The 24,721-nt window shown below is 50.2% G+C and overlaps 17 protein-coding genes across 17 annotated transcripts; 7 read left to right on the top strand and 10 right to left on the bottom strand.

Moving 5' to 3' along the window:
• Positions 1 to 122: 122 nt before the first annotated feature.
• Positions 123 to 1,235, bottom strand: PICMEDRAFT_35735 (hypothetical protein; the record flags this gene model as incomplete). The annotated part of the gene is made up of 2 exons (XM_019162963.1): positions 123 to 858; positions 910 to 1,235. 2 exons carry the CDS (start codon positions 1,233 to 1,235, stop codon positions 123 to 125), a joined length of 1,062 nt encoding a protein of 353 aa, XP_019016053.1.
• A 420-nt stretch (positions 1,236 to 1,655) lies between these two features.
• PICMEDRAFT_20798 (hypothetical protein) lies at positions 1,656 to 1,883 on the top strand (the record flags this gene model as incomplete). The annotated part of the gene is made up of 1 exon (XM_019162172.1): positions 1,656 to 1,883. A coding segment is annotated over one exon (228 nt), but the record flags the coding sequence as incomplete, so codon positions are not given.
• A 91-nt stretch (positions 1,884 to 1,974) lies between these two features.
• On the bottom strand, positions 1,975 to 3,366 carry PICMEDRAFT_73739 (hypothetical protein; the record flags this gene model as incomplete). The annotated part of the gene is made up of 1 exon (XM_019164570.1): positions 1,975 to 3,366. The coding sequence occupies one exon, from the start codon at positions 3,364 to 3,366 to the stop codon at positions 1,975 to 1,977; it is 1,392 nt and encodes a 463-aa protein (XP_019016051.1).
• A 209-nt stretch (positions 3,367 to 3,575) lies between these two features.
• PICMEDRAFT_73738 (hypothetical protein) lies at positions 3,576 to 3,926 on the bottom strand (the record flags this gene model as incomplete). Its single annotated transcript, XM_019164569.1, has 1 exon — positions 3,576 to 3,926. One exon carries the CDS (start codon positions 3,924 to 3,926, stop codon positions 3,576 to 3,578), a length of 351 nt encoding a protein of 116 aa, XP_019016050.1.
• A 156-nt stretch (positions 3,927 to 4,082) lies between these two features.
• PICMEDRAFT_157117 (hypothetical protein) lies at positions 4,083 to 5,729 on the top strand. The gene has a single exon (XM_019160929.1). The coding sequence runs from the start codon at positions 4,239 to 4,241 to the stop codon at positions 5,646 to 5,648; it is 1,410 nt and encodes a 469-aa protein (XP_019016049.1). The 5' UTR covers positions 4,083 to 4,238; the 3' UTR covers positions 5,649 to 5,729.
• An 81-nt stretch (positions 5,730 to 5,810) lies between these two features.
• PICMEDRAFT_73736 (hypothetical protein) lies at positions 5,811 to 7,076 on the bottom strand (the record flags this gene model as incomplete). The annotated part of the gene is made up of 1 exon (XM_019164568.1): positions 5,811 to 7,076. One exon carries the CDS (start codon positions 7,074 to 7,076, stop codon positions 5,811 to 5,813), a length of 1,266 nt encoding a protein of 421 aa, XP_019016048.1.
• A 651-nt stretch (positions 7,077 to 7,727) lies between these two features.
• Positions 7,728 to 8,889, bottom strand: PICMEDRAFT_17444 (hypothetical protein). Its single transcript, XM_019161605.1, has one exon. It carries the CDS (start codon positions 8,841 to 8,843, stop codon positions 7,800 to 7,802), a length of 1,044 nt encoding a protein of 347 aa, XP_019016047.1. The 5' UTR covers positions 8,844 to 8,889; the 3' UTR covers positions 7,728 to 7,799.
• A 147-nt stretch (positions 8,890 to 9,036) lies between these two features.
• PICMEDRAFT_17443 (hypothetical protein) lies at positions 9,037 to 10,289 on the bottom strand. Its single transcript, XM_019161604.1, has one exon. The coding sequence runs from the start codon at positions 10,254 to 10,256 to the stop codon at positions 9,180 to 9,182; it is 1,077 nt and encodes a 358-aa protein (XP_019016046.1). The 5' UTR covers positions 10,257 to 10,289; the 3' UTR covers positions 9,037 to 9,179.
• A 138-nt stretch (positions 10,290 to 10,427) lies between these two features.
• PICMEDRAFT_73733 (hypothetical protein) lies at positions 10,428 to 11,375 on the bottom strand (the record flags this gene model as incomplete). Its single annotated transcript, XM_019164567.1, has 1 exon — positions 10,428 to 11,375. The coding sequence occupies one exon, from the start codon at positions 11,373 to 11,375 to the stop codon at positions 10,428 to 10,430; it is 948 nt and encodes a 315-aa protein (XP_019016045.1).
• A 331-nt stretch (positions 11,376 to 11,706) lies between these two features.
• PICMEDRAFT_26294 (hypothetical protein) lies at positions 11,707 to 14,259 on the bottom strand (the record flags this gene model as incomplete). Its single annotated transcript, XM_019162441.1, has 3 exons — positions 11,707 to 13,349; positions 13,551 to 13,811; positions 14,076 to 14,259. Coding segments are annotated over 3 exons (2,088 nt in total), but the record flags the coding sequence as incomplete, so codon positions are not given.
• A 419-nt stretch (positions 14,260 to 14,678) lies between these two features.
• PICMEDRAFT_73731 (hypothetical protein) lies at positions 14,679 to 15,131 on the top strand (the record flags this gene model as incomplete). Its single annotated transcript, XM_019164566.1, has 1 exon — positions 14,679 to 15,131. One exon carries the CDS (start codon positions 14,679 to 14,681, stop codon positions 15,129 to 15,131), a length of 453 nt encoding a protein of 150 aa, XP_019016043.1.
• A 79-nt stretch (positions 15,132 to 15,210) lies between these two features.
• On the bottom strand, positions 15,211 to 16,395 carry PICMEDRAFT_12684 (hypothetical protein; the record flags this gene model as incomplete). Its single annotated transcript, XM_019159958.1, has 1 exon — positions 15,211 to 16,395. One exon carries the CDS (start codon positions 16,393 to 16,395, stop codon positions 15,211 to 15,213), a length of 1,185 nt encoding a protein of 394 aa, XP_019016042.1.
• A 356-nt stretch (positions 16,396 to 16,751) lies between these two features.
• Positions 16,752 to 17,507, bottom strand: PICMEDRAFT_73729 (hypothetical protein; the record flags this gene model as incomplete). Its single annotated transcript, XM_019164565.1, has 1 exon — positions 16,752 to 17,507. The coding sequence occupies one exon, from the start codon at positions 17,505 to 17,507 to the stop codon at positions 16,752 to 16,754; it is 756 nt and encodes a 251-aa protein (XP_019016041.1).
• Positions 17,508 to 18,298: 791 nt separating this feature from the next.
• On the top strand, positions 18,299 to 18,757 carry PICMEDRAFT_59788 (hypothetical protein; the record flags this gene model as incomplete). The annotated part of the gene is made up of 1 exon (XM_019163389.1): positions 18,299 to 18,757. One exon carries the CDS (start codon positions 18,299 to 18,301, stop codon positions 18,755 to 18,757), a length of 459 nt encoding a protein of 152 aa, XP_019016040.1.
• Positions 18,758 to 19,119: 362 nt separating this feature from the next.
• On the top strand, positions 19,120 to 21,039 carry PICMEDRAFT_12681 (hypothetical protein; the record flags this gene model as incomplete). The annotated part of the gene is made up of 1 exon (XM_019159956.1): positions 19,120 to 21,039. One exon carries the CDS (start codon positions 19,120 to 19,122, stop codon positions 21,037 to 21,039), a length of 1,920 nt encoding a protein of 639 aa, XP_019016039.1.
• A 422-nt stretch (positions 21,040 to 21,461) lies between these two features.
• Positions 21,462 to 22,782, top strand: PICMEDRAFT_17439 (hypothetical protein). Its single transcript, XM_019161603.1, has 2 exons — positions 21,462 to 21,535; positions 21,800 to 22,782. The coding sequence occupies exons 1-2, from the start codon at positions 21,483 to 21,485 to the stop codon at positions 22,611 to 22,613; spliced, it is 867 nt and encodes a 288-aa protein (XP_019016038.1). The 5' UTR covers positions 21,462 to 21,482; the 3' UTR covers positions 22,614 to 22,782.
• Positions 22,783 to 22,891: 109 nt separating this feature from the next.
• Positions 22,892 to 24,484, top strand: PICMEDRAFT_78689 (hypothetical protein; the record flags this gene model as incomplete). The annotated part of the gene is made up of 1 exon (XM_019164964.1): positions 22,892 to 24,484. The coding sequence occupies exon 1, from the start codon at positions 23,234 to 23,236 to the stop codon at positions 24,482 to 24,484; it is 1,251 nt and encodes a 416-aa protein (XP_019016037.1). The 5' UTR covers positions 22,892 to 23,233.
• Positions 24,485 to 24,721: the final 237 nt, after the last annotated feature.

Here is a 24,721-nt window from a genome sequence, read left to right as displayed (position 1 = left end):
TATCAACCATTCCTTCTTGTTGAAAACGAAAAAAACAGCTATAGATGTACAGTGTGATACTTATTAAAATGATCATAATACACAGTATTCAAGTTCATTTACTTAATCATAACTCAAGCGGATCACTCCTTAGGATCCACGCTTTGTTCCAAGACCTTTAAAGCTACCTGTCTCCTTCTTTCGTCAATATCTGACGAAATCGGGTCGCCAGAAGTAGGCTTCGACGTGGTGATGCCTTGTGTACCCGATACTCTAAAAGTACTTCTGATGTTCCCGATGTCCACTTCTTCGTCGTTCCAAGGACGCACCAAGCCTAGCAACACAGATAACTGATAGATTCCGTCAAAAAGAGGCTTCACATACGGTTTAGCAAGGTCAGGGAAAAATTCCACCAACGCAAAAGTGTCCGATGGGTCACCACGAGAGGGTGTGTTGACTGAACCAGCTTGCGAGACTGGAGATGGTAATACTTCAAACGCGTTGATAGCTGGGGAAAACTGGAAGTAACGTAAGTAGCACCACGATGTGAAGAACGACACAAATGCCGGTAGAAATGGTGCAGCATTGCCCTTGATCACCGATATGACCAGTGTGAGAGTGAGCAAGATGAAGGGCAGACGTTTCAAACGGAACTTGAACAAAGACAGGACCCTGATGTTAGTCTCTGGCGTCAATTGCTTGGCGACTGTAGCAAAGGGGAGAACCAATATGTAGAGACCATAGTGTAGTGGTAGATTCAAGTTACTGAGTGATCCGTACAGAAGGTTGGACAACGTGATCAGCACTATGCAGACTAGATTGGATATTATGATGATGATGGAGGTAAATTTCAATGCCTCCGAGAGAGGCTGCTGCGAGCTCAAGTAGTGCGTGATATTGCTCGAAGCCTCGTCATTTGCCGCTGACAACGACTTTGGGTTCCATTGGGACTCCAAAAAGGTCATTCCGACGTAAACAATGATCAAGCCGGAGATGAATTGGAAAGGAGAGGTCTCCACAAAGGCAGAGGTCCAGATTGTCCATGGGTGGAAAACAAAGTGGGCAGGCACCAACTGAAGCGACGGGATGATTATGTCTTCGAACACCAACTCCGGGTTGCCGGCAATCAAGTGCTTGTACGATTGAGTACGCACGTAGGACGTGATGGCCGACAGCGTCACCGTGATTGCAAGATACACCAAAGTGATGACCGGTAGAGAGGTGAATTGGGAAACCTGATTGGAAAGCGACTCCATGTCAAAGGCCATTGCTGTGTGTGTGTGGTCGTTGTACTTTATGTTTCCTTTCTTGCTGATATGAACCAACGGGGCCGTGAGTTACGGCACTTGCTGTCCAATTGGCACGGCGGCTTCATTTCACTCGTCCTGTTCGTGACAGAACCCAAAGAAGACAAATCACAACCCTCGGCTCCAGTCTTTTTCTCCCCAGAAAGAAGCACGGCTTTTTCCTGCTTGGCTAAAAGCTGCTACGGGGGTAGAGTCGGTAAAGGTCTGAGGAAACTACCAGGGCACACAACAGCAGTCGACAATAAGATGGCCGGGGCTTCTGAGAGCAGCCTGCCAGAGAAAAAGCCGGTGCCGATTGCCCGGGCTGACAGTGGCAACGGGAACGGAAGCAGTGATAATGATGAGATGCGAGCAGATAAGAACGGGACCAAACAGCGAAGGACGTCTAGCTCTGGGCTGACGCTGGAGCAGAAGAAGACGAATCACATAATGTCGGAGAACCGCCGGCGGAATCAGATTCGGTCGTCGTTTGACCGGCTGGTAGAGCTTGTGCCACAACTCGATAGCACCGAGAGCCGGTCGGAATATGCCATTTTGACCAAGACGGCCAACTACATTGTGCAGCTCCGTAAGGAGAATGAGCGTTTGGAGCAGCTCAAGCAAGATCAGGCTCTATAGAAAAACGTGTGCATTAATAGATAGGTGTATTGTAGAATAGAAGGACTAAATTGGAAAGAGAAACGCCGGATCACTCGTTCCAGATGCCGGCGTCGATGGTGCCGGCGTACGTGTGGCCGTTGTGCACGATGCTGACCTTCTTTGTGAGCTCCTGGTCCCAGTCAAAATACCTCTTTTCGACCCGTGCTAAACCGCGTTCGCCGTCGTTCACCAACACCTCTCCGACCTTTCCTGCGTCCCGACGGGCCCGAACAGGCCGTGCGCCGGCTGATGAAGAAGCTGGAGATCCAAACGGATTATATACAGGCTCTTTCTCCTCCTTCTGCTCTTGCTGGGCCTCCGCACTGTCCTCAACGACCCGCAGTTCCAGCTTGGCGTGGGCGTCATCGAGGTCTGGGATCTTCTCGTCGAAGACGACAGGCAGGACCCGGCGCACAGTACCGTTGCCCGTCCAGGTCCGGATGGTGAGTTCTTGGCCCATGTAGCAGCCCTTGTCGTAGTTGATGCCCCGCATCCAGTCGAGGTTGCACTCGAACGGAAGCGTCGCCGTGCTCTGGAAGTCGGTGTTTTCCACGATCCCGTGCTGGACCCGACGAGCAACGTATGTCTCCAGGGGAAGAAGGTCGACGTTGTCGATGGGAGGCTGTTCCTCAGGAGAGACGATTCTCAGGCCAAAGTAGTCTGACCGCTGGTCTACAGCAAAGCCGAGGACGTCTTTGCGGGGGAGCCGGGGGCTAATGAGCCCGCCGTCGCTGAGGAGTCTGGCTGCAAGCTGGTTGGCGGCAGCAGGGTCCTTCGAGGCGGAATTTGAGAAGTAGACGTCGAGCAACGTGTCGTAGAGTTTGTGGCCGTCGGGCGAGTTGTCGTAGTAGAACCACGACGCCAGCTTTTCCTCCTGGATGTCCACCTTCGCCCGGAGCTTGTGGAGCTTGAGCATCAGCTGGAGCGGCTTGAACTGTGCTGCGTTCAGCAACTCAATGAGGTACGTCGGCTCGCTGGCGGCGTCGCCGTCGAGCACAAAGGGCGTCGGGTAAATGAAGATGTCCGAGAAGACACGGCCGTTGGCCCTCAGGATCATGCCGTACCGCCCGTCCCGGCGGATGCCCAAGCGCATCGGCAGCTCTGCGGGGTCCTCCGGGTCGTACTCCTCGGCCTCGTGGAGTATGCCCCAGTTGCTGGACGTGATGAGTTCCTGCGAGAGGTCGATCGAGCGGGCGACGGCCTCGTTGTTGATGTCGGCGGCGGAGATCGTCGTCTGGTTCTTCTTGAGATGTTTCGGAAGCATCTTCACCGTCGTCAACCCGTTGATGAACACCGAGGCGTCTGGCCCGGACACCCGGAGAAACCTTGAGCTGTCGAGCTTCACAAGACCCCGGCCCGGGATCCGGGCCGGCACCGACAGGCTGCGCTTCGCTAGCGTCACAAACACCGCAGCGTTCCCTCTCTTCCACAAGGCAAACATGGCTAGCTAGTTGGATGTTCAAGCACCACAAGACCCCCGCAAACAGCACCATCGGAGCAGTCTAACGGCATCTAAACGTCAAACAAGGCCGGTTCAACCCCTCTCCGCCGCCGCCGAGGGAGATTTTCCACTATCTTCCCCGTCGGGAAACGGGGTTACTAATAAACGCTTGGCAACGTGACTGTTACGGGTTGTCGATACACAGGTGGCTACTTGGCCTCTTCGGACTCTTCGGCCTCGTCCTCCTCTTCCTCCTTCTCCTCGTCCTCCTCCACCCGCCCGCCCCGGGCCTGGATCCGCTTCGTTAGGTACACGTTGATGTCGTCCTGCAGCCTCGTCACGTACCCCCGCAAAGCACCCATTTCCGTCCCCGCCGTCAACGCCGCCGGCCGGTCCCGGTCAACGTACTGTCCGCCCGTAGACTCCAGCAAGTACGGCGACGGCCCCGTCGTCGTCCCGTCCGCCGTCAGCTCCGCTGGTGTCACTCCTTCCAGCGTGAACGTCGCTGTCGTCTCGCCCGCCACATACCGTGCGCTCGGAAGCCTCGTGCTGCTTTCCATGGTGCTTATAGTTGTCACTATTGTCTTCTCCGGCTTCCCTAGCTCCCCGCCGCCTCCAGCAGACCCTCCAACCCCCGTCTCCGGTCCGTCCTGACGTCTCTTCACCACCTCTGCCGGAGCTCTATGGCTTCTCACGCCCGGGTAACTTTGTTCGCGTCTGAAAATTTTTCAGGGCAGAGGACGGCCAGAGGTGGTGAAGAAAGGGAGTAAGAGGAGGAGGCTCTGAAGACAACAGAGGGGACAGAGACGGAAACAGCGGGATCAAGGAAGCACGGAACAGCAGCATAGCACAGCAGCACAGCGCACAGCACCATGGCATTCACCATTGTGATCGACAACGACCTCCACTTCTCCCTGCTCGAGCTCGCAGCAATCCTCGACCTGGAGCTGAAGTCCCAGGACCACCACTACAAGCCACTCTTCCAGAAGCTGCTTGACGAGAACAAGACGGCCGAAATCGTGCAGCAGCTTGCAGAGGTGCAGAAGTACTTTCTCAGAAGCTTTTCGAAGAAGTCGTTTGAGCCATCGGTGAACCTCTACATCCACATTGTGAACCTCGTTGCCGGGGAGGGAAGCGCCGGCAGAGCCACGCAGATCGAGCTGCTCTCGGGCCTCAGGGCACATATTGACCCACACAGCCCGGAGAACGCAGATGTGCTCTCCAGCTTGGAGGTGCCTGTCGACGTGATCCTCGTGTGCCTCACCAACATCTTCAACTCTCTTCCGGTCTCGTCGGCCGCCAGAGTCGACGCACTCGCCGCCATCGTCGCCATCGTCGTCAGCAAGAACGTCTCCGGCACCATTGGAAACATAGCCAAGCACACTGTGGAGTGGCTCTCCTCCGTCGAGGGCGCCGACGCAGCCAAGGTCTCCGGCTTGGTCACCGCCATCTTCAACCAGTACGCCGCAGAGGACGAACAGAACGCCATCCGGTTCCTCCAGGGGGTGATAGCCAGCAACAAGATACCGCTGGACTCTGCCGCCCTCGTGAACTTCTTTGCCAACCTCCTCAGCAGCACCGACATCTACGACATATCGAAGTACGAGAATGCGTTCGACTCCACCAGCGACGCCTCCTTCTCCAAATTGTTGAAGCTTTACGTGACAGGCGACAACAAATCATACTCCGCCGCCAAACAGGAATTCCTTTCAGCTTCATTTGCGAGCCAAATCAACTTTGCTAACCTAGATTCAAACTTCCAATCTCTCGCCATCCTCAACTACTTGGCATCTTCCGTCTCCGACTCGAACACCTTCTCATACAATACCATTGCCCAAGACTTGGGCATCTCGATAGACGACGTTGAATTGAAATTGATTACCTTGATCTCCCAAGGCCTCATCGCCGCCAAGCTGTCGCAGTCAACAGGCTCCGTCGTCTTAAACTCAATCAACTACTCTGCTCCTTCTTTGTCCACCAAGACAGAATTAGTCAACTGGAACGAAATCGACACTCTCTTAGGCTCCTGGAGCGAAAACGTTGCAAATTTACAGTCCATCGTGCAAACCTTGATAGTCAAGAGAGGAAAGAGAGTCAATGCTCCTCCTGTCATCATGTCTTTCCACCAACAGAAATTGGAAGCAAAGGAGGCTAGAGAGAAGAAGGCGCAACAGGCCAACAATTCTGAAGCTTCCACTGCCACCACCGATACTGCAGAAACCGTTGCATCTTTTGATGGTGCAGAAACCGAAGCTGAAGCCGAGAAAGTCGAAGCTGCTTAAGCTTCATCCATTATATACACTTTGTCATATATATTCACCTATATATATAACTCTTTCACTCTATACTCTTCATGACCTCGTATATAAAGTTTAATTTTGTTATAAACTACTCATTAGAAGCAGAAAACAATATACGTTTTAGTTTGCAAATATCCAATATAGCTAATACTTCACGAAGGCTTTTTTCGTGTCTGCAATCCTAACAATAATTACTAACACGGCAGACCCAAGACTGATGACACCACAAAATATAGCGAGCTTGTCGAAACCTTCTGTATTGCTAACATTTCCTTTTGGAATAAAAGTCCCGCCGATAATAGGGCCTAAAAAATTTCCTAATCCTCCAAATACAAAGAAAAACGACAAATACGAAGGGATATCTTTCCCACCAAAAAGCTGGCCAATGATGGGAGGAAATAGAGCAATAGGAACACCTGTAGCACACGACCACAAAACCACAAATGCCATTATTACGGCCGAATTGCTTGCTGGAATCCACATTGCCAATGGGAAAATTCCAGATAAAAGTAATGCAGGAATAAGCAGATTCATCCGTCCGCATTTGTCTCCAACAAATCCAGGAATTACCCTGAAAATGCATGCACAAGCATTAATAATAGCAACAGTGTATTGCTGAAAAGTGGGATCAACTTTTGCTCTGTTACAAAATAGATCAAGATAGAAAAACCCAGGAAACAAAGCAAGTAAAAACAAAAACCAAGCAACACTTACCATGAGGTATCTCAAGTTCAAGAGCACGGTAAAATTAAGACGCAAGAAGTTTTCATTGTCCAGCTTAGGCTTTGGTTTGACTCTGGGTCTCAAAAAAACAACTGCAATTATTACCATCGGAATGTATATAAATCCAATGATTCTGTTGGCCCATCCAAACCCAACTTTATCAATCAAGTTTCTTATTCCAATAGGCCAATAAACACCTCCTAAACTTGCACCTGCAGTGATAACCCCTTGTGCAAGAGCCTTACGTTTGTTGAAGTACTGGAAGGTGACACCAGTTGCGTGGACATACATTATACCTGACCCCAACCCAAACATCAACCCTTGGATGATGAAGATTTCTGCTACCGTTTTGGAAATCGACAAAAACATAAAAGATAGACACGCCAATAATCCCCCGATTGCAACCACAAGTTGTGGACCAACGTAGATCATAGCAATTGTTGAAGGAAGTGCCATGAACAGTGTCAGTCCTGCTTGCAATGCTCCAATGATCGATAACACATTGGAAGGAACATGCTGGTACTTCTCTTCATAGTAAGTTTGGTAGACACCATAAGAATTGCACATCCCAAAGGACATTGACATGATGCTAGCAGCAGCACCAACAACAAGCCAAGCTTTCAATCCCCCATCGATATTGTGCTCTTTTTCATTCAATTGTATTTTTTTTCCTTCGATGTCTGTCATCGATGTTTCTCTTCAATAGATGATTCAGACTCCCGTATGGTTCACTCTCTGTTGTTTCAATATCCTGAGCATCATTTCAGAAAGCTCAAGAGCTGTTAAAGCTCAAATAAAAGGGGATTTTATTTTCTTTTAAATAAACTGTTTGCTGCTATGGAAAGCATCATTATTATAAGTTTTCCAAATTATAAAGCATAGTGGAAACTGTATATCTGCCGGGAAATGTCCCAATTGGGAAAAAACTCCGGTGATTTTCACCTTTTGGGTAATAACGTTAAAAGGGAATAACTGACATGCAAATGTACCCTTTTTGTACCATATGAAAAGCATCTATAGTTATAAATATTCTGGTAGTATTTTTGGTTCGATTAAGTACTGGATGGGCTCAAAGAGATATATTGTCATTTCAACTATATGAGGCTAGTAAATAATTTTGACTGCAGAATAAACTCTGATTTGTGTCACCATTCGCCCTTTTCAGAATTTTCTAGTATTATCCTCAGCCTATAAAAAGATCATCCTCCCTCAAAAACGAATAGAGCAACACTTTGTAAGTACTTAAGCTCTGTTGATATCCTATCAACTCATGTATACAACTGATTTCTTCACCACAACAAAAACATTGTCGTGCTAGGAGTCATATCTTCATGTAAACAAGACGTTGTTCTTCAATGTCAAAGAATGTTTGGCTACAAAAGGTTCATATAAAAGAATCTAATAATTGTTCTAGGTAAAAAGGGTAGGATAATTAACTTTCCAGAAGTCTTCTTGAACTAGCTCCTTAATCGAAGTAGAGTTAAGGGTAACTCGACCTTTTCCATCTCTGACCGATAAGTCATCTATCTCGTCTAAATCGTAGTACCAGATTTTTTCTATTCCCATCTTTCTTATGTATTCCAAAACTATTTGATAGTTCAGCCCAACTTGATCATCACCATGCGAATCGTCACTCAAAACAAACTTGACACCTTTCGAGATCATGAGATTCATGATGTCGTTTTTAGGATAAGGTGTACTCCAACCTTTACGTATGGCAGATGAGTTCAGTTCCACAGTCAATCCAAGGTCTACAATTGAGTTGACAGAATCTTCGATGAGTGCCCATACCTCTGGCCAGTCTTCTTCTATGGTGATCCCTAGCTTCTCTTCCTGTGTCACCTTAACCGTATTGAATTTAATCTCTCCGTTTTCAACATTTTCAACCTCGATTTCTGTATTGGCAAATAGTCGAATCAAATCAAAATGGGCCACCACTTCGGGCTTGAGTTTACGGATCATGTTGTCCACCAGTTTGAAGTATTCTCTATAGAGTCCACGAACCCCACCGCACTCTGTGACTGCTCTGTCCCATGTCTGCTGATCGAAATCGATGTCCGTTCCATTTACATGATGTACACTTCCCACAATGAGATCTGCATCAATGTCGTTTCTCAATTGTAAACAAAGTTCTAGATGCTCTTCATTGATGCCTCCTTCACTCTCAAATCCCACCAATAGCTTAGTTTTCCCAGGGTATGAATCAGAGTTCAATTTTTGCTGATATGCTCTTGCAGATACCACGTAGCTTTTAAATTGATCCATTAAAGATTCAGGATTCATATTAAGCTCCAACTCTTCCGGGTAGAGAAGCTCCTGTGTCAGTCGTGGAACATGTTCTGTAAGACAGAACACCTTGAATTGCTTGCTTTTGGCAGTTTTGATGACCGATTCTAAAGTATCATGCGCATGCTTGCAGAAGCTCCCGGAGTGGGAATGATGAGAATATGGCATCCTTCAGTGTACTTAACACAGAAATATGGCCAAGCCAACTTAAACTTAGTATTTCCATTTACGATTCAACGCCAAGAGTGTGTGTTAACTCAAAGTGATAAATCCTCAATTCTCTATACGATCGCTTTGCTAAGCAGACCGAAAAAGAATTGCATCCGTGGTTATGCGTGACTATACGATAAGACACTTTCTACTCTAGATAGTGGTGTTCGTTATAAAGTTCATTCTAGAAGGTTACAATATGTACAAGACAAAAAGGAAGTAGGTACGACCAATTACCTCGTTACCCATTTACAGATTACGCCAAAAACTTGCCCAGAAAGGTTTGAGAAATGATCAAAACCCGTATCTTCTCAATCTATTACGTCTCTCTTCTTGATCACGTTCAGCTCTCCATTTCAAAAACATTCCCCATAGGAATCCAACCCACATACCTCCCAAGTGTGCAGCATAGTCAAAGTTTCCCCATCTCAGGACGCATCCGGCAACATTATATAACGCAAATAGACCAGCTGCAACAGATGCTCCACCTGGAATTGGGATGAAAAAAAATGAGATCCCTGCAGCAGGAAACATCGTAGCAAAGGCAGTGAATACACCTGAGATTGAGCCAGATGCGCCCAATGAACGACCAAAGTAACGGAAAATCTGAGAATAGGCAAGAGAAAAGAATGATGCCCATGCACCAGAAATCAAATAGAGGTTCGTAAAGCCGGTCACACCAAGCATAGATATCATGGAGCCAGAAAACGAATATAAACATGCCATGTTAACTAAGATGTGGAAGGGCTCCTGATGAGAGAAAGAAGATAGGATCAGAGACCAATTCGAATGGCGTGTGAGTGCGGATCTGTCCATAATGAAGTAGTTCTCAAGCGTTTTATAAAGGAAAGCATTGGAATAACGTATTTGCCAAAGTCCAAAAACAACTGCATTGAGTCCGATGATTGTCCAGATCAGCAGTTGTGGGTTTCTCTTGAACGCTGCCAAAGGTGTGTAGTCGAATAGATATGGCATTGCGAAATAGGAGACCACGGTGAATATTGTGACAAATATGAATGGCTTGACAATGTTATTCTGGACGTTATTGTAGTTTGGTTCTGAACGAGAGTATCCGTTTCTACCCAACTGATTGAACGTGGCAAATCTCTGCTGGATTATGGGCTGGATTTGTTTAAATCTTGATTTTGCATGGACATCATTCAAACAAAACTTAGCTGGTGAAGGCCGAACAACCTTACGCCAACTGTGAAAGAGCCTGGTGGTTGTAGGGCTATACTTTTGCCCCTTGATCGCAAGGTTGGCACATGTCACTGCATTCAGTCTTGAACTCACTGAAACGCCACCGAGGAAAGATCTGACCGATCTCACTGGGGTTGCTGCTCTAACAGGCAGGAGACCTATACGGAACATTGCTTTTCTTTGGTATTTAACAACTTGCAGTCGATGCTTTGCGTGCAAGTCGGCAAGCCTTTACAAAAGAACAGAGCTACACAAAAAGCTTCTAACAGCCAGCTCAAATGTACTCGCTTCTCGCCCCCGGACTGAAAATCAGGCCGAACTTTACCGCTTTCATCATGTTTTCTACTCTTGGAATGAGAAGTAGTTGAAGGGGAAGTTCCCCGTGGCTCCATTTTTGACAAGCCGTCCTTTCCACCATCCTGTGGGACTTTCCTCCAATACTGTAACGTAGTCACCTTTGCTGAAAGACAAGTCGGTTCTTCTTTCCCCTTCGAAACTGTAAAGAGCTTTTCCCAGTTTAGAGGATTTCAAGCACAAAACCAATTCTTTTCCTGCATCCTCAGATGGTGTGACGTTGTATAAATTGGAGTAATGGTTGAACATTTGGAGAGATTCGAGCCTCTCACATATGCTTTTCTGCACTTCTTTCACCTTGCGGGTGTTGTTTTCGAAGTAGATATTATTGAGATCAATGTTGGGGAAAAACCTTTTAGCAAGGCTGAAGGAATCAAACATTGACTTGTAAAGGTCATGCAAGTGGAAGAAAATGATGACAGAGATACACTTGGCGATTTCATTGCTTAACACAAGAAAAGATGGAAGCTCTGCTTTCAACACGTTGTTGAGATTGTCAAGCTTTTCTCTCGATTCTTCAATCTTCCTCTGGTTTTCAAAGATCCTCTTATATTCTTTATCTAACAATTGCGGTTTTTCCTTCAACTTCTTGTTGTCCGATGTATATTTTCTCAAGTCTAATTCAAGGTAGCCTTTTTCTTTGAATACTTTTTGTATATTTTTAACGAGTTTTAGATAATCTGTCAAAACATGATCGATTCGGCTTTTAAATTGTGACACTCTAGTAGCAACATCGGCTTGAATCGGTTTGACAATGGGGGAAACCTGAACTCTTTCGGCACCGATTATTTCCTCAAACTTTACTAACATCAGAAACAAATGGCCTGTGAATTCGTTGATTGAAGCCTCATGCCTTCTGATGGCATCCTGTAGTCCTTCATAATGTTGAATGGCTTCTTTAGCGTGTTGAATTTGGGCTTTAGTCAAGCCGTCCATATCATTCACAGCATCATCATATCCTAGGTTGAACTCAGTCAGTACCCGTTCTTTGAGTAATTGTGGCGCCTACAAGAAAATATTAGGTATATGAATTAGTATCTAGACTTATAATAACACAACTACATTCGTCTCTACGATTTTTCTCTCGTGAACTATTACAAAAGGTGAATGTGCATACCCTGGTGATAGATTTTCCCAAATCATTCCAGTCCACTTCAGGAAGAGCAAAGTTCATTTCTGGATTATCTTACCCGTTTTAATCAAACCATTCTGTATTCCGATAAGCTGTTTCTTTGTTATCACCTCATTCTGCTCCCTTTGATTTTGTAGGATGCCCCGCGTCAAACCCCGGCCACGCCAATATTTTGAAATTCTGATTCTTCTTCAACTGGTAATTGTACAATTCATTGGCATCATTATCAAGGATGACTGTGTCTAACATATAAAGACGCTGCTGCTGATCATAGGAACCTTCTTTCCCGGTAACTATATCATGTTTCATCTGTCTAACTTTGTCACGTAAAATATTTGTTAATCCCTCGACTATTTTGTTCGCAAATTCCTTATCTGTTGGAGTATTCACAATTATAGAGTGCCTTAATCTTTTCACAAGCTTGATTGCGCTGAGAGAATCTTCAAACTTAGAGCTGTTCTCTCCAAACTTTTCAGAAGAAGAGTTCCCATCATTCAAATATGCATGTGGCTTAAGGATTAGAATTGCAGCATAGTATAGCATGATGTGAATATGTATAGGAACATATCTTAGCACACTTAAGATATCGCTATCTCCAAGTACAATGTTCAAAACTGTTTCTGCAGCAGATAATGCCAACTCAGCAGAAACTTTACGGCTCTCCATGGGAGACAACTCTTTTGCCATGTCCAATTCTTCCTCGTCATCGTCTTCATCATCGCTTGCATCGTCATCATCATTGGTCCTTCCATGTGCTTTACCTTCATCTCCATTGAGCTCCACAATATTTGAAGCAGAATCAGCACATCCTTCAGTTGCCTCAATAAAATCATCATCGATTTCATCAAAATTAGGTAGATTCATCCCCGTGGCTTGGTATTTTCGCACAGCAGCTGAGTTTATGTGCAGCTTGGCAAAGTTATAGTAAATCAAAGTAGATTTCGAAGACCAAACTGGGTGATTTTTGAAAGGACTCAAAACAACTGTCCACTGAACCATCCATTTGTCCAATTCTAAGTTTGTTTTGAAAGGCAATCCAAACGATGAAGGGGTCAGTAAATCCCAAGCATGGCCACCAAATACTGCATTAATGGCCTGATGATATTCGACCTGTGAAATGAGCCGAATATCAGCATAACTTGCATTTACCAGTTCTGGGTTTCTCTTTTCTATAGCTGTAGAGCTAGACGCTTTTCCTGGCACATCCAAATTCTTTTCTTCATGTTTGCTATCTTCTTTTTCCGCATCATCCAGCAGCTTTCTGCTATTTTGTAATATTTTATCCTCAGATGCAAACATGCTCTGTCTGTTGAAAACCAAAGACTGTTGGCCATCAAGTATATAGAGGAGGTACCAAAGCTTGAGTCTCTCCTTTTTCGGAATTTTCGAATTTTTGTTTCCCTTGGTGTTGTGCGGAGATATTAAATTCATCGTCCGAGCAAGCTGTATAGCTAGACCAGTAAACATCTGATCACTTTTAAACCAAAACCCACAAAAACATAGAGCGATGATGGTATTGAATGCCTCTGTTTCATTATTTGGAATATCGAACAAAATATCTTTAGAGATTTCATAAATAATTTTTTCCAAAGTAGGGTGCAAATGGCTAAGAAAAGGATGATGGATAGATGCAATACATCCAATAGTGGCAATCAATAATGGACACGTTGACCATATATCGTCGATAGAATACTTGGATATATCGAAACCAAACAACTGTGGAGAAATGTTTGTGTTGAAAAAGTTGAACAATTCTCTTGCATCCTCTTTACTTAATACTCTTTTCAACTGTGCAGCAGGGTCAACTTTTTCAAGTTCATTCAATCCATCAGCCTCTTCCAAGTTCTCGGAGCCAGTTATTGACAGATAGGGCTGCCCTCTGCTATCAGACGAAGCTTTATGATGGCGCTTTGTCGAGAGAGATTCGGTACTCTCAGCCTCCCTTTTCTTTGTTAAATCATTATTAATGTATTCCTTACCTTCTGCCCGTAATCGATGCTGTTCTGGCTGTGTTGAGCTTTGTGTCTGCTGGTTTTGTAACAGGGAGAGTATTGCGCCGAGTTTAGATCCAAAACCTTCCAGCCTCTCTTCAACGGAATTCTCCCAGCTATTGAATCCCGAGGTGGGTATTACAGCATTTGACACATGATTTGAAGATGGAGGTGTTAGCCCTGTGCTAGAAGCCGGACGAGAGTTAGAAGACGAAAGAGAGGATGCGGAATGAGAAGGGTCGTTTTGGCCTCCATTGCTGTTTCCATTAATAGGGTTCAAGAGTCTTGGAATACTTTGCGGTTGCTCGCCTCCAGAAACGTTTGGTCTGCTTATCGGCGAGTGATTGTTTGGCTCTATTGCAGGCAAGGTATTCAATATCCTGTTGATTGGAGGAATTCTCTCATAACGCACGGGCGTCTCCGTCACTCCAGCGCCTGCCTTGTTACTAAGAGAAGAAAAGGAGGGTAAGTACGCTGGCTTTTCAATATGACCAGTGGAAAGACCGGATGAACTTTCTTGCTGCATTTGATTTTCAGACTCGTTGGCCACCTTGTAACTAGCCACCTTGTACTCGTAAAGACACTGCAAACCTTGTGCTTTGCATCGTTTGCACGCTTGGTCATGTTCTTCCTTGATACATTTGATTTTCGACCGTCGGCAGTTTGTGCATGCCTTTGGTCGGCGTAGCTTATCATTCGCTTTCGAGTGCTGGACAGCATTATCGATGTTATTATTTGTACTTGCACCTTTGTTTTTGCTTATTGTGCTGTTGTTTGCCGATTCATCCGTTGAGCGGGTCGGGCTGACACTTTCCGAACGCTCGGCACCAAGGTTCGGTGCTATCAAAACCTGTCTGGGGGGTGTCATTTACTTGCTCTAGTAAGCTTGAAATACAACAAAGCTTTCTCTTCTGTGCCCGGATCCCCGAGAAGTGTATCTTATGTGCTAACATGAAAGTGCCTTAGAAAATGGTGATGCCAAGAGCGGAGAAAAATGCAGAGTCGTTTCTCGCACGTGAGTGATAAAGAGAGGAAGACCTTCTTCACAATGTCTTCGCTTTGTGACACTAAAGAGATACTTTTGCAAGCACTGGAATCCAATTAGTTTGTAAGAAGATGCAGAAATTCTTTGCTAGTGGCCGGAGGTATGCTGTGCTAGGTGCGTCGACGTCTCCGATGAAGTTTGGGAACAGAATTTTGAAATGGTACATTAATCACGGGCTGGACGTTACTCCGATCAATCCCCGAGCTGAGAAGGTGTGTGATTTACCTGCTTTCAAGACGTTGAACGAGTTTCTTGGGTCTTTCAAGCAAGATGGGAAGGGAGCTATAAGCGTGAGTGTAGTTACTGCTCCGAACGTGAGCTATGAGTTGTTTCGGGAGGTGAAAGAGGCCCAGAATGAGGATAAGATCGCTGCAGTGTGGTTTCAGCCTGGGTCGTACGATGACCGGGTGGTGGACTATGTACGAAAAGAAATTGGTTTAGGCGATGGAGACGCTGTTATTTCTGATGGCGACTGCATCCTAGTATCCGGGGTAAGGAGGATGAGAGCCGAGTTAGCGGAGTAGAAAAGTGTAATATTGTCGGTGATGAAGTCGTTATCCACATAAATAAACTATATCTGCAAAAAACTACGCCCAGTTTTGTTTATTCTAACATTTTTTTAAAAAAGTTATACCCATTTTTCCACAAATCTTCCTTGTCCTTATTTGCATAGGTGTCATTGTCGGACTTTGAGCCGCTGCCACTTCCGCTGCCGCTGCTAATGACCACGTCTCCGTTTTCGGTGGTGTTTATGTATTCGATGCTCTCGTGGCTGAGGCCGGAGTCGCCGGTTATCGAGGAGATGTTCAGAGAGTTGAAGTCCAACTCTAGCTCTCCCGGCAAGTTATTACTGGTATCATTGTCGTTCTTATTGTTGCTGTACATGTTTGGTTTGATCTGGAACTCTGTTTTGATCAGGAAGGGGTTCAATGATTGTGTTCTCACGCTAGGGATGCTGTCACAGTTGGAGTCTGCGCATTCGATGATGTGGAACATGTTCGACCGGAAGGACGTCTGCATGGCATCGGTCCGGGATTCGCTGTCCATTGAGCTGAAGCGGAGCAGCGTTTCGAGGTTGATTGTGTCTTTGGCCCTCTCCTTTCCCGTGGAGGCGACGGCGGTGCCTGTGGTGGACACTGTGGTGGTCCGGTCAATCGTGTGTGCGACCGGGGTGTTATTAATATTAGTATGTGTTGTAGTGGCTGTCGTTTCTGTGTTGCCTAGCACGTCGAGATCGATTATCCATGCTTCCCAGCACTTTCCCGCCGGTGCTGTGTTGCCGGTATGATTTTTGCCAGTGGCATGCTGGTGGCCTGCGTTGTACAACCTGAGAACGATGATGACCTTTGTGTAGAGGTCTGCTAGCGTTGGGGGTTGAGACTTGCGTTTGCTGTGCGTTTTCTCTCTGTAGGACTTGGCCAACGCCTCCACCTTGGAGGCAACCCACTCACGCGGGGACCTATTCAAAAGGTAGTCGTCGTCGCCAGAGTGATGTCGCAGAGACGACGTGTCGCTGATGACCGGGTACACGGTGTTCTGGAACGAGTGCTGTGAGAGAGGCACGTTCTCGAGAGGCTCCAGAAGGCCCAACAGACGCACAAAGAGGATGGTGTTGAGCACCCCGTTGAGGTAGTCGCAAAGGGACGTGTCTGCAAGCACGGCCTTGAGCTTGAACGGCGACGGAGGCGACGACGTGGTGGGGAAGGGTGACGAGGAGGATGAGGATGAGGATGAGGATGAGGAGGCAGAAGAAGAGGAAACCGGCGTTGGCCCGGGCAACTGGCTCATCTGAATAGGGCTAGATAGAGGAAAGCGGCGTGTGTATAGTGCTGCTGGTCGTGCTGCTGGTCGGACGGCTTCTTCTGGGACGGACGACGGGGCAGCAGAGAGACGGTCCGGGGCTCCTTTCACGGTGTGTGCAGCGCATGTCCGGGCCGTTCTGCGGAGCCAGACAGGAGAAGGGTGGGCGGAGAGGAGAAAAGATCACCACCTGCGCGTGGCGGGTGTCCGAGACGTGTCTGGGGGTGGGGAGGGGATCGGCTGGACGGAGGGGTTGGTCTAGTTGGTATTAAAGGTGGTATATAGATACGGAGCGATACGGAAGCAAGAGAGAAAGGACAGACATGCAACGGGGGACGGGAGGGTCAGCCTGGGGTCGGGGTGGACGTCTTTGCCGGGCCCGGGGTGGAGTCGGAGATGGCCGGGTCGAGGTCGTGGTCGAGGTCGAAGTCCGGGCCGGGGGCTGCGGCGGCGCCGGCGCCAGGGTCCGGGTTGTTGAGCTTGTCCAAGGTGTGCTTGATGATCTGGACGGACGAGGAGAGGTCCTTGCGCATGACGTTCACGTAGAGGTCTGAGTCGGAGATCCAGGTCTCGATGGCCCGGAAGCGCCTGGACGCCCGCTCGCCGTCCATGCGGAACGCGCTCTCCTGCCAGATGGAGCGCTTGATGTCGAGGCGGTCGAAGTCCGCCAGGATGTCGTTGATCTCGGCCGTGTACAGCTTGTACACGTGCTCGAACGCCAACGACAGCGTGTCCCAGTTGTACTTGGGGATCGGGCGCAGGAACACGCGGGCAGCCTCCTTGCCCGAGCTCTCTGCGGGCTGGAAGTCCTTCACCAGCTTGTGGAACTCCACGAAGGCGGCCAAGTTCGGGTCCTGCGCCAGCTCGGCGTCGCAGTCCGCCGGCACCCGGGCCAGCAGCTCTGCCACAAGCGTGCCAGCCGACCCGTGCGTGCCCCGTGGCGCCGGCGCTGGCGCCGGCGACGGCGCCCCGCCGTCCTGCTCCATCTGCTCCATCTGCTCGTGTCCGTGCTCCTGCCCGGCCGCCACGTCCTGTACCGCATCGTCTCCAAAGGTGGCCGCCGTGGAGTTCACCGCAATCGACGAGGGGGTCTCTGACATCTCCATTGCCAACCAGACCCCCACCACCACACCACCCCGCCCCGTCCCAGGAAGAACCGTCTGTGTGGAACCACGGACCCGTCATCAACACGACATCGGTGCAGGCCCCAGGGCGAAAATCCGTCTGAGCCTCACGCCCTGTCCGAAACAGGCAACTGCCCTCAGCGCCCGCTGAGCTTTCTTTCTGTCTCTAGAAAGGCCACGGCGGCGTCGAGCCGGGACAGCTGGAAGTGTTGAAGAGAAAGCTGGCGGGCCGTGGACAGCGGTGTTGACGACGACGAGGCCGTGGCAGGCGACGACGGCAACGGCGGCGGCGCCAGGGCGGCCGGGGCGGCGGCGAGTGCTGCTGTTGAAGCCGACGGTGGTGCGTCGTGGTCCGGGCGTCTGCGCCGGACGTGGTCCCGCTGCACCAGCGGCGACACTGGTGTCGTCGGGTGGCGCTTGACGCCTTGTCTCTTCTGCGGCGACGGCGTACGCATGGTCGGATGTGCTGCGGTGCCTGGCGCCTGCTGTCCAGCCCGTGAAGAACCCCTCTGTGTCCGTGGCGACGCCCTCTGGCCAATCACCCGCTTTTCTCTCCCGCCGCCCCGCGACACACACATTGGGCGCGCACACTGGGGCCAACGGCCACGTTGGCGGTGTTGCTGGCCGTAGTGGCCACCTCTTCTTCTTCTGGGGGGGGCAGAGAGAAAGGCAGAGGGCACAAAGCAGTGTGTAGAAGGGGCGGGGAGGGGTGGTTGTAGTAGAAGTGCCAGCCTCCAAGCATCCCAGTAGTCGCAGCGTATCCTACCATGTCCAACACCGAAAGAACATTCATCGCCGTCAAGCCAGACGGTGTCCAAAGAGCCCTTTTCCCTGAGGTGCTCAGAAGATTCTCGCAAAAGGGCTTCAAGTTGGTCGGCATCAAGCTGACCTTCGCCAAGGAGGAGCTCTTGAGAGAACACTACTCGGACTTGCAATCCAAGCCTTTCTTCCCATCGTTGCTCTCCTACATGATGTCGGGCCCTGTCCTCGCCACCGTCTGGGAGGGTAAGGACGTGGTCAAGCAGGGTAGAGCGTTGTTGGGCGCCACCAACCCATTGCAGTCCGCTCCAGGCACCATCAGAGGCGACTTCGCTCTCGACATGGGCAGAAACATCATCCACGGCTCCGACTCCGTCGAGTCTGCCGAGAAGGAAATCGCCTTGTGGTTCAAGAAGGACGAGCTCGTCTCCTACAAGTCCGAGATGTACGGCTGGATCTACGAGTAAGCGGCGGCGATCATGCGCATGTGTAAACACCCCTCCTGTTCTATACTCCTGCTCTATATCTTCTAACCACGAAGCCCTATTTATTCACCTCTCTGCCTCCCCACCGCCGTAGTGGCCCTCTGTCAGCGCAAAAAAAACGGCGTTTTTTCTTCTCGACGACTTTCCCCCCGTGTCGCTCGCTGCTGCGAAAATTCTCCCGCCCTGGCGGCCTCGGCGGTCTTGACGTGTGCCACGGATCTGGAAGAAGAGCACAAGAAGAGTGGCAGAGTGGAGCAGAGCGGAGCACAGGCGAAGCAGCACATAGCACACAGCCCAGCAGCCGCAGCCACACCGTCCAGCACCCTTAGACTCCCCCCACAGACATGTCTGCGTCCATAGATTCGGCCAAAGTGCCCCAGTTCTTCTGCCGCCAGCCGAAATCCGTCGAGCTCATACAGGCAGAGCCCGTGTTCAGAAGCTTACCCAACTTCCAGACGCCAGAGCCCACCGCGGACACCCGGTGTGCGCAATTCATAGCCGGCGGCAAGGCGTTCCTGTACACGCTGCCTTCGGGCGTGCAGGTGGTCGACACCGTCACGGGCGAGGTGCTCGTGCGCATCCCGATAGAGGACGTGTTCGAGACAAACATCTCGCCGAACGGCAACTACGTGACGACATGGTCGAAGCTCACCAAGGACCCGGCTGCTGGCGCCGACGCGGCGCCCGCCGTGTACCTCAAGAACGTCAACATCATCAACATCGACCTCCCAAACAGAACGTTCCAAATCCTGCACTCTTTTCTCAACAAAACCCAGAACGGCTGGATCCCGCAGTTCACCGCAGACGAGTCCGTCGTGTGCTTCTACCGCAACCCGTACTCCTTGAACTTCTTCAAGCTGGCCGGCGCCAGCACCGTCTTCGACTTCTCCAAGCCGTTGTACACCCTCGACTTGAAGGAGTTTGGCAAGATCGAAGACTTCCAGCTCTCGCCGGGGAAAAACCCCTCCGTCGCCGTCTTCATCCCGGGCCAGAAGGGCAACCCGGCATACATCAAGGTGTACTCCTTGCCCAACGTCAAGAGCCCGGTCTCCCAGAAGCAGTTCTTCAAAGGTGAGTCCTGCACGTTCAAGTGGAACGCGCTCGGCACCTCCATCTTGGCCCTCGTCTCCACCGACGTCGACTCCACCAACAAGTCCTACTACGGCGAGACCCAGCTCTATCTGTTGGACATCTCCGGTCTGTTTGACCAGAAGATCCACCTCCCGAACGAGGGCCCCATCCACGAGATCACGTGGTCGCCTACGTCGAGAGAGTTCGCCGTCATCTACGGCTACATGCCCGCTGTCACCACCTTCTTCGACTCGAGAGGTAACTCGATCCACTCTTTGCCCAAGGCACCAAGAAACACCATCTTGTACTCCCCGCACGCAAAGTACATCTTGGTGGCAGGTTTTGGGAACTTGCCCGGCGACATCGACATCTTGGACAGACAGAACAAGTTCTCCAAGGTCGTGTCCTTCCAGGCGTCCAACACCAGTGTGTGCAAGTGGTCGCCAGACGGCCGGTTCATCTTGACCGCCACCACCTCGCCACGGTTGAGGGTCGACAACAGCGTCAAGATCTGGTACTTCAACGGCTCGCTCGTCTACTACAAGGCGTACACCGAGTTGAACAGCGTCGATTGGCGCTTCCAGCCCTTGACCGACTTCCCGCCCATCACCGTCTCCAAGGCCGACAAGGTGGACTGCGAGCCCGACCAGAGCGCCATCGACTACCTCAACAAACAGCCAAAGAAAAACGCAGCCAACGGTGGCAAGGTCGGGGCCTACAGGCCTCCGCACGCCAGAAGCAGCGCCAGCAGCAGCGGCACGGGCAGATCCCTAGCCGACTTGCACGAGCAGAGGGTCGGCGGCGGCCGCTCCTTTGTCCCCGGCATGTCTCCTTCCGCCTCCACCACCAACGTCTCCGACCCCGCCGGCTCCGAAAGCAAGTCTGCCCAGAAGAACAGACGCAAGAGAGCCAACAAGAAGAACGAAAACGACTCTCCAGTCTCCTCTCCTGCCGCCCCAGCGCCGGCCGCTCTCTCCACCCCGGCCACCGCCGAGTCGCTTGTCGTCGGCGGCGTCTTCTCCATCGAGGAGAAGAAGATCCGGAACCTCCTGAAGAAGCTCCGTGCCATTGAGGCTCTCAAGCAGAAGCAGGCCAACAACGAGCATCTCGAGGACACCCAGGTGTTGAAGATCCAGACCGAGGACGCCGTGCGCAAGGAGCTCGAGAGTCTCGGCTGGAAGGGCGACGAGTGACTCTCCTCCCTCGCCACCCCTACTTCTCCACCTCCCTGTATAGCTGTGTATTCTTTGTACTCGCCACCACATACTATCTATAGATACATATCATTTCCTAGCTTATTCATTCTCCTGCACCCTCTATCTTCGTGCCATTCATGTCACGTCCACACCTAATTACCGCATTCGGCCACTTTTGAGTCGATCGACTCAAATTTTCCGTTTGCAGCCGATCGTCGCGGGGCAGCTTTCAGCCAATGAGCGGGCCGGACGGCGAAAAAGGGGGAGGGACGAGGGCAAGAGGACGTTGCTGAGAGCAGCGCAGCGAGCGAGCGAGAGAGTGGGAGACGGGTCAGAGGTGGTGAAGAAGGAGGGGTGTGTTGTTTCTAGGAGTGGCAAAGAGAGAGGAGGGTGGTGGTGTTGGAAGAGAAGACGCTTGCCACACAACAGACACAGACACAATGTACAGACTTGGTGCCCAACAGATCGCTCGTGCTTCTTGTGCACAAGCAAGGTATGTACCGCCCGCCGTGAAGAAAGAGCGGAGGAGAAAGCAGATGAGCCAGGGGCGACCGCAACAGCAAGAGCAGCGTGTCGGCACGGTGCTTGCGAGTCGAGCGAACCGTTTGAAGCGGCAGGTTGCGATGGCAATTGGGCGGATGAGCTGGGGTTTCCCGGCTGCTGAAAGACGTGTTGACGAGAATGGAATACTAACATACGTAAACTGCGACGTGCGACGTGCGACGTGCGACTGCAAGCCATCTGGCCGCTGATACAGAAACTATGCTACTTTGAGAGAAATCGAAACCAGATTAAAGTCGATCAAGAACATCGAGAAGATTACCAAGACGATGAAGATTGTTGCGTCCACCAGACTGGGTAAGGCCGAGAAGGCCATGACCTCCTCAAGAGTCTACCACGAGTCCGACATCGACTTCTTCAAGACCGCCGAGACCGCTGCTCCAGAGGGCTCCGAAAAGACCTTGATCATCGCCATCACCTCCGACAAGGGTTTGTGTGGTTCCATCCACTCCCAGATGGGTAAGAAGGTCAAGGCTGCTGTCAGCGAATACCCTTCTGCAGACATCGTCTCCATCGGTGACAAGACCAAGAACCAGGTTTTGAGATCCAACTCCGACAAGCTTGTTCTCTCCTTCAACGGTGTCGGTAAGGAGACCCCATCCTTCAACGAAGCTTCTCTGATTGTCGACGAAATCTCCAAGTTGGGCGACTATGACAAGATCATTGTCCTCTACAACAAGTTTGTCTCCTCCGTCTCCTTCGAGCCTTCCGCCGCCTCCATCTTCTCCAAGGAGTCCATCGACGCGTCCACCAAGTTGTCCGTCTTCGACATCGAGGACGACGACACCACCGGTGTCTTGGCCAAGGTGGCCTTGACCAACGCCGTCTTCGCCGGTATGGCCGAGGGTTACGCCTCCGAGATCTCTGCCAGAAGAAACGCCATGGATAACGCCTCCAAGAACGCTGGTGACATGATCAACAAATACTCCATCTTGTACAACAGAACCAGACAGGCCGTCATCACCAACGAATTGGTCGATATCATTACCGGTGCCTCCTCCTTGGACTAGTGCTCGCGGCCCCCCGTATCCCCCACCCCACTACCTATTCCAACATTACGACGACTCTGAAATTATGATAACTATGATTACACTCGGCTGACCCGTCCGTGGCCCTTTGCCCGCCGGGCCGGAGGCCCGTTTATTATTTATTATATCACACTATGTTATGTCATACATATCTTATTTATTTATTTATTTCCATGTGTAAGTATCTGTGCATTGAATGTGTATACAACCCACACGTGTGTCCACCCACCAACTCCACACACCCCACTCGCAGGCTGCCTCCCGCTTCTCACCTCCCACCAGCCCCGGGCGTCTCCGTTCCAGACGTCGCCGACGCCCCCGGCCGCCGTCAGCCCACCCGGAGCTGCAACAACGTGTGACGTCCCTCAGCACCACCCTCGCCCCGGAGTGCTGGCGTGCTTCACCACCTCTGATAGTGCCGTAACCGCCTGAACGGAACGTGGTTCTCCTTCCAGGGACAGCGCCCCGAGTCCCGGGTCTTGCCTTTTCTTTCTTGTTCCCCCCTTCTCTTCTTCTCTGCCTCTGATGGGTGCAATTGCTTGCTACGACACAGGCTGTTCTTCCCATCTGCATCACACAGACAACCCGAAACCACACACAACATGTCTTTAGCAAACAAACTATCCGTCAAGGACCTCTCTATCGCAGGCAAGAGGGTCTTTATCAGAGTCGACTTCAACGTTCCATTGGACGGTGACAAGATCACCAACAACCAAAGAATTGTGGCTGCGTTGCCAACCATCGAGTACGTGTTGGAGCACAAGCCTAAGTACGTTGTGCTTGCCTCCCACTTGGGCAGACCTAATGGTGAGGCTGTTGCCAAGCTTTCCCTTAAGCCGGTGGCTGCGGAATTGGAGACGCTTTTGAAGAAGAAGGTCATTTTCTTGAACGACTGCGTTGGTCCTGAGGTGGAGAAGGCGTGTGCTGCTGCACCAGAGGGCTCGGTCATTCTCTTGGAGAACTTGAGATTCCACATCGAGGAGGAAGGCTCCAAGAAGACCTCCGACGGTAAGGTCAAGGCAGACAAAGCTGCAGTCGAGAAGTTCAGACAGCAATTGACCGCCTTGGCAGACGTCTATGTCAACGACGCCTTCGGCACGGCTCACAGAGCACACTCCTCCATGGTCGGCTTCGAATTGGACCAGAGAGCAGCAGGTTTCCTCATGGCCAAGGAGTTGGAGTACTTCTCCAAGGCCTTGGAAAATCCAGTCAGACCTTTCTTGGCCATCTTGGGCGGTGCCAAGGTCAGCGACAAGATCCAGTTGATCGACAACTTGTTGGACAAGGTCGACATGTTGATCATTGGCGGTGGTATGGCCTTCACTTTCAACAAGGTGATAAACGGCACCAGCATCGGCCAGTCCCTCTTCGACAAGGATGGTGCCGAGATTGTTCCTAAATTGATGGAGAAGGCCAAGAAGAACAACGTCAAGGTCTTCCTACCGGTCGACTTTGTCACCGGTGACAAATTCGCCGCCGACGCCACCGTTGGCCACGCCACCGTCGACTCGGGCATCCCCGACAACTTGATGGGTTTGGACGTTGGTGAAAAGACCATCAAGGAGTTTGAAGGCGCCATTTCCCAGGCCAAGACCATCGTTTGGAACGGTCCTCCAGGTGTTTTCGAGTTTGAGAATTTCGCCAAGGGTACCAAGTCCATGTTGAACGCATGTGTCCAGTCCTGCGCCAACGGCAACATTGTTATCATCGGTGGTGGTGATACCGCCACCGTAGCCAAGAAGTTTGGTGCCGCTGACAAGTTGTCCCACGTCTCCACTGGTGGTGGTGCCTCCTTGGAATTGTTGGAAGGTAAGGACTTGCCTGGTGTCGCCTTCTTATCCGACAAAAAATAGGGATTGGATCTTGAGCCTTTTTATAGTCCTTAATTACATATAGTCGTTTGTATGTACATACATAACTTTTACCGTGAGCCTACTGACGAATGTCCCCGCTTTCTTGCTCATATCATCTCATGCGGTGCTGAAAAATACAATACAGGCCAGTTCCATCATCAACGATTTCGACGAATTAAATAGTAGACATGATGGTTCAAGAAAAGATGAAAATTCTAGGAGAAAAGCTGAAGAAGC

Source organism: Pichia membranifaciens (assembly GCF_001661235.1).
Source record: "Pichia membranifaciens NRRL Y-2026 unplaced genomic scaffold PICMEscaffold_5, whole genome shotgun sequence".
Classification (NCBI taxonomy): domain Eukaryota; kingdom Fungi; phylum Ascomycota; class Pichiomycetes; order Pichiales; family Pichiaceae; genus Pichia; species Pichia membranifaciens.
This window is presented reverse-complemented; position numbering and strand designations above follow the sequence as displayed.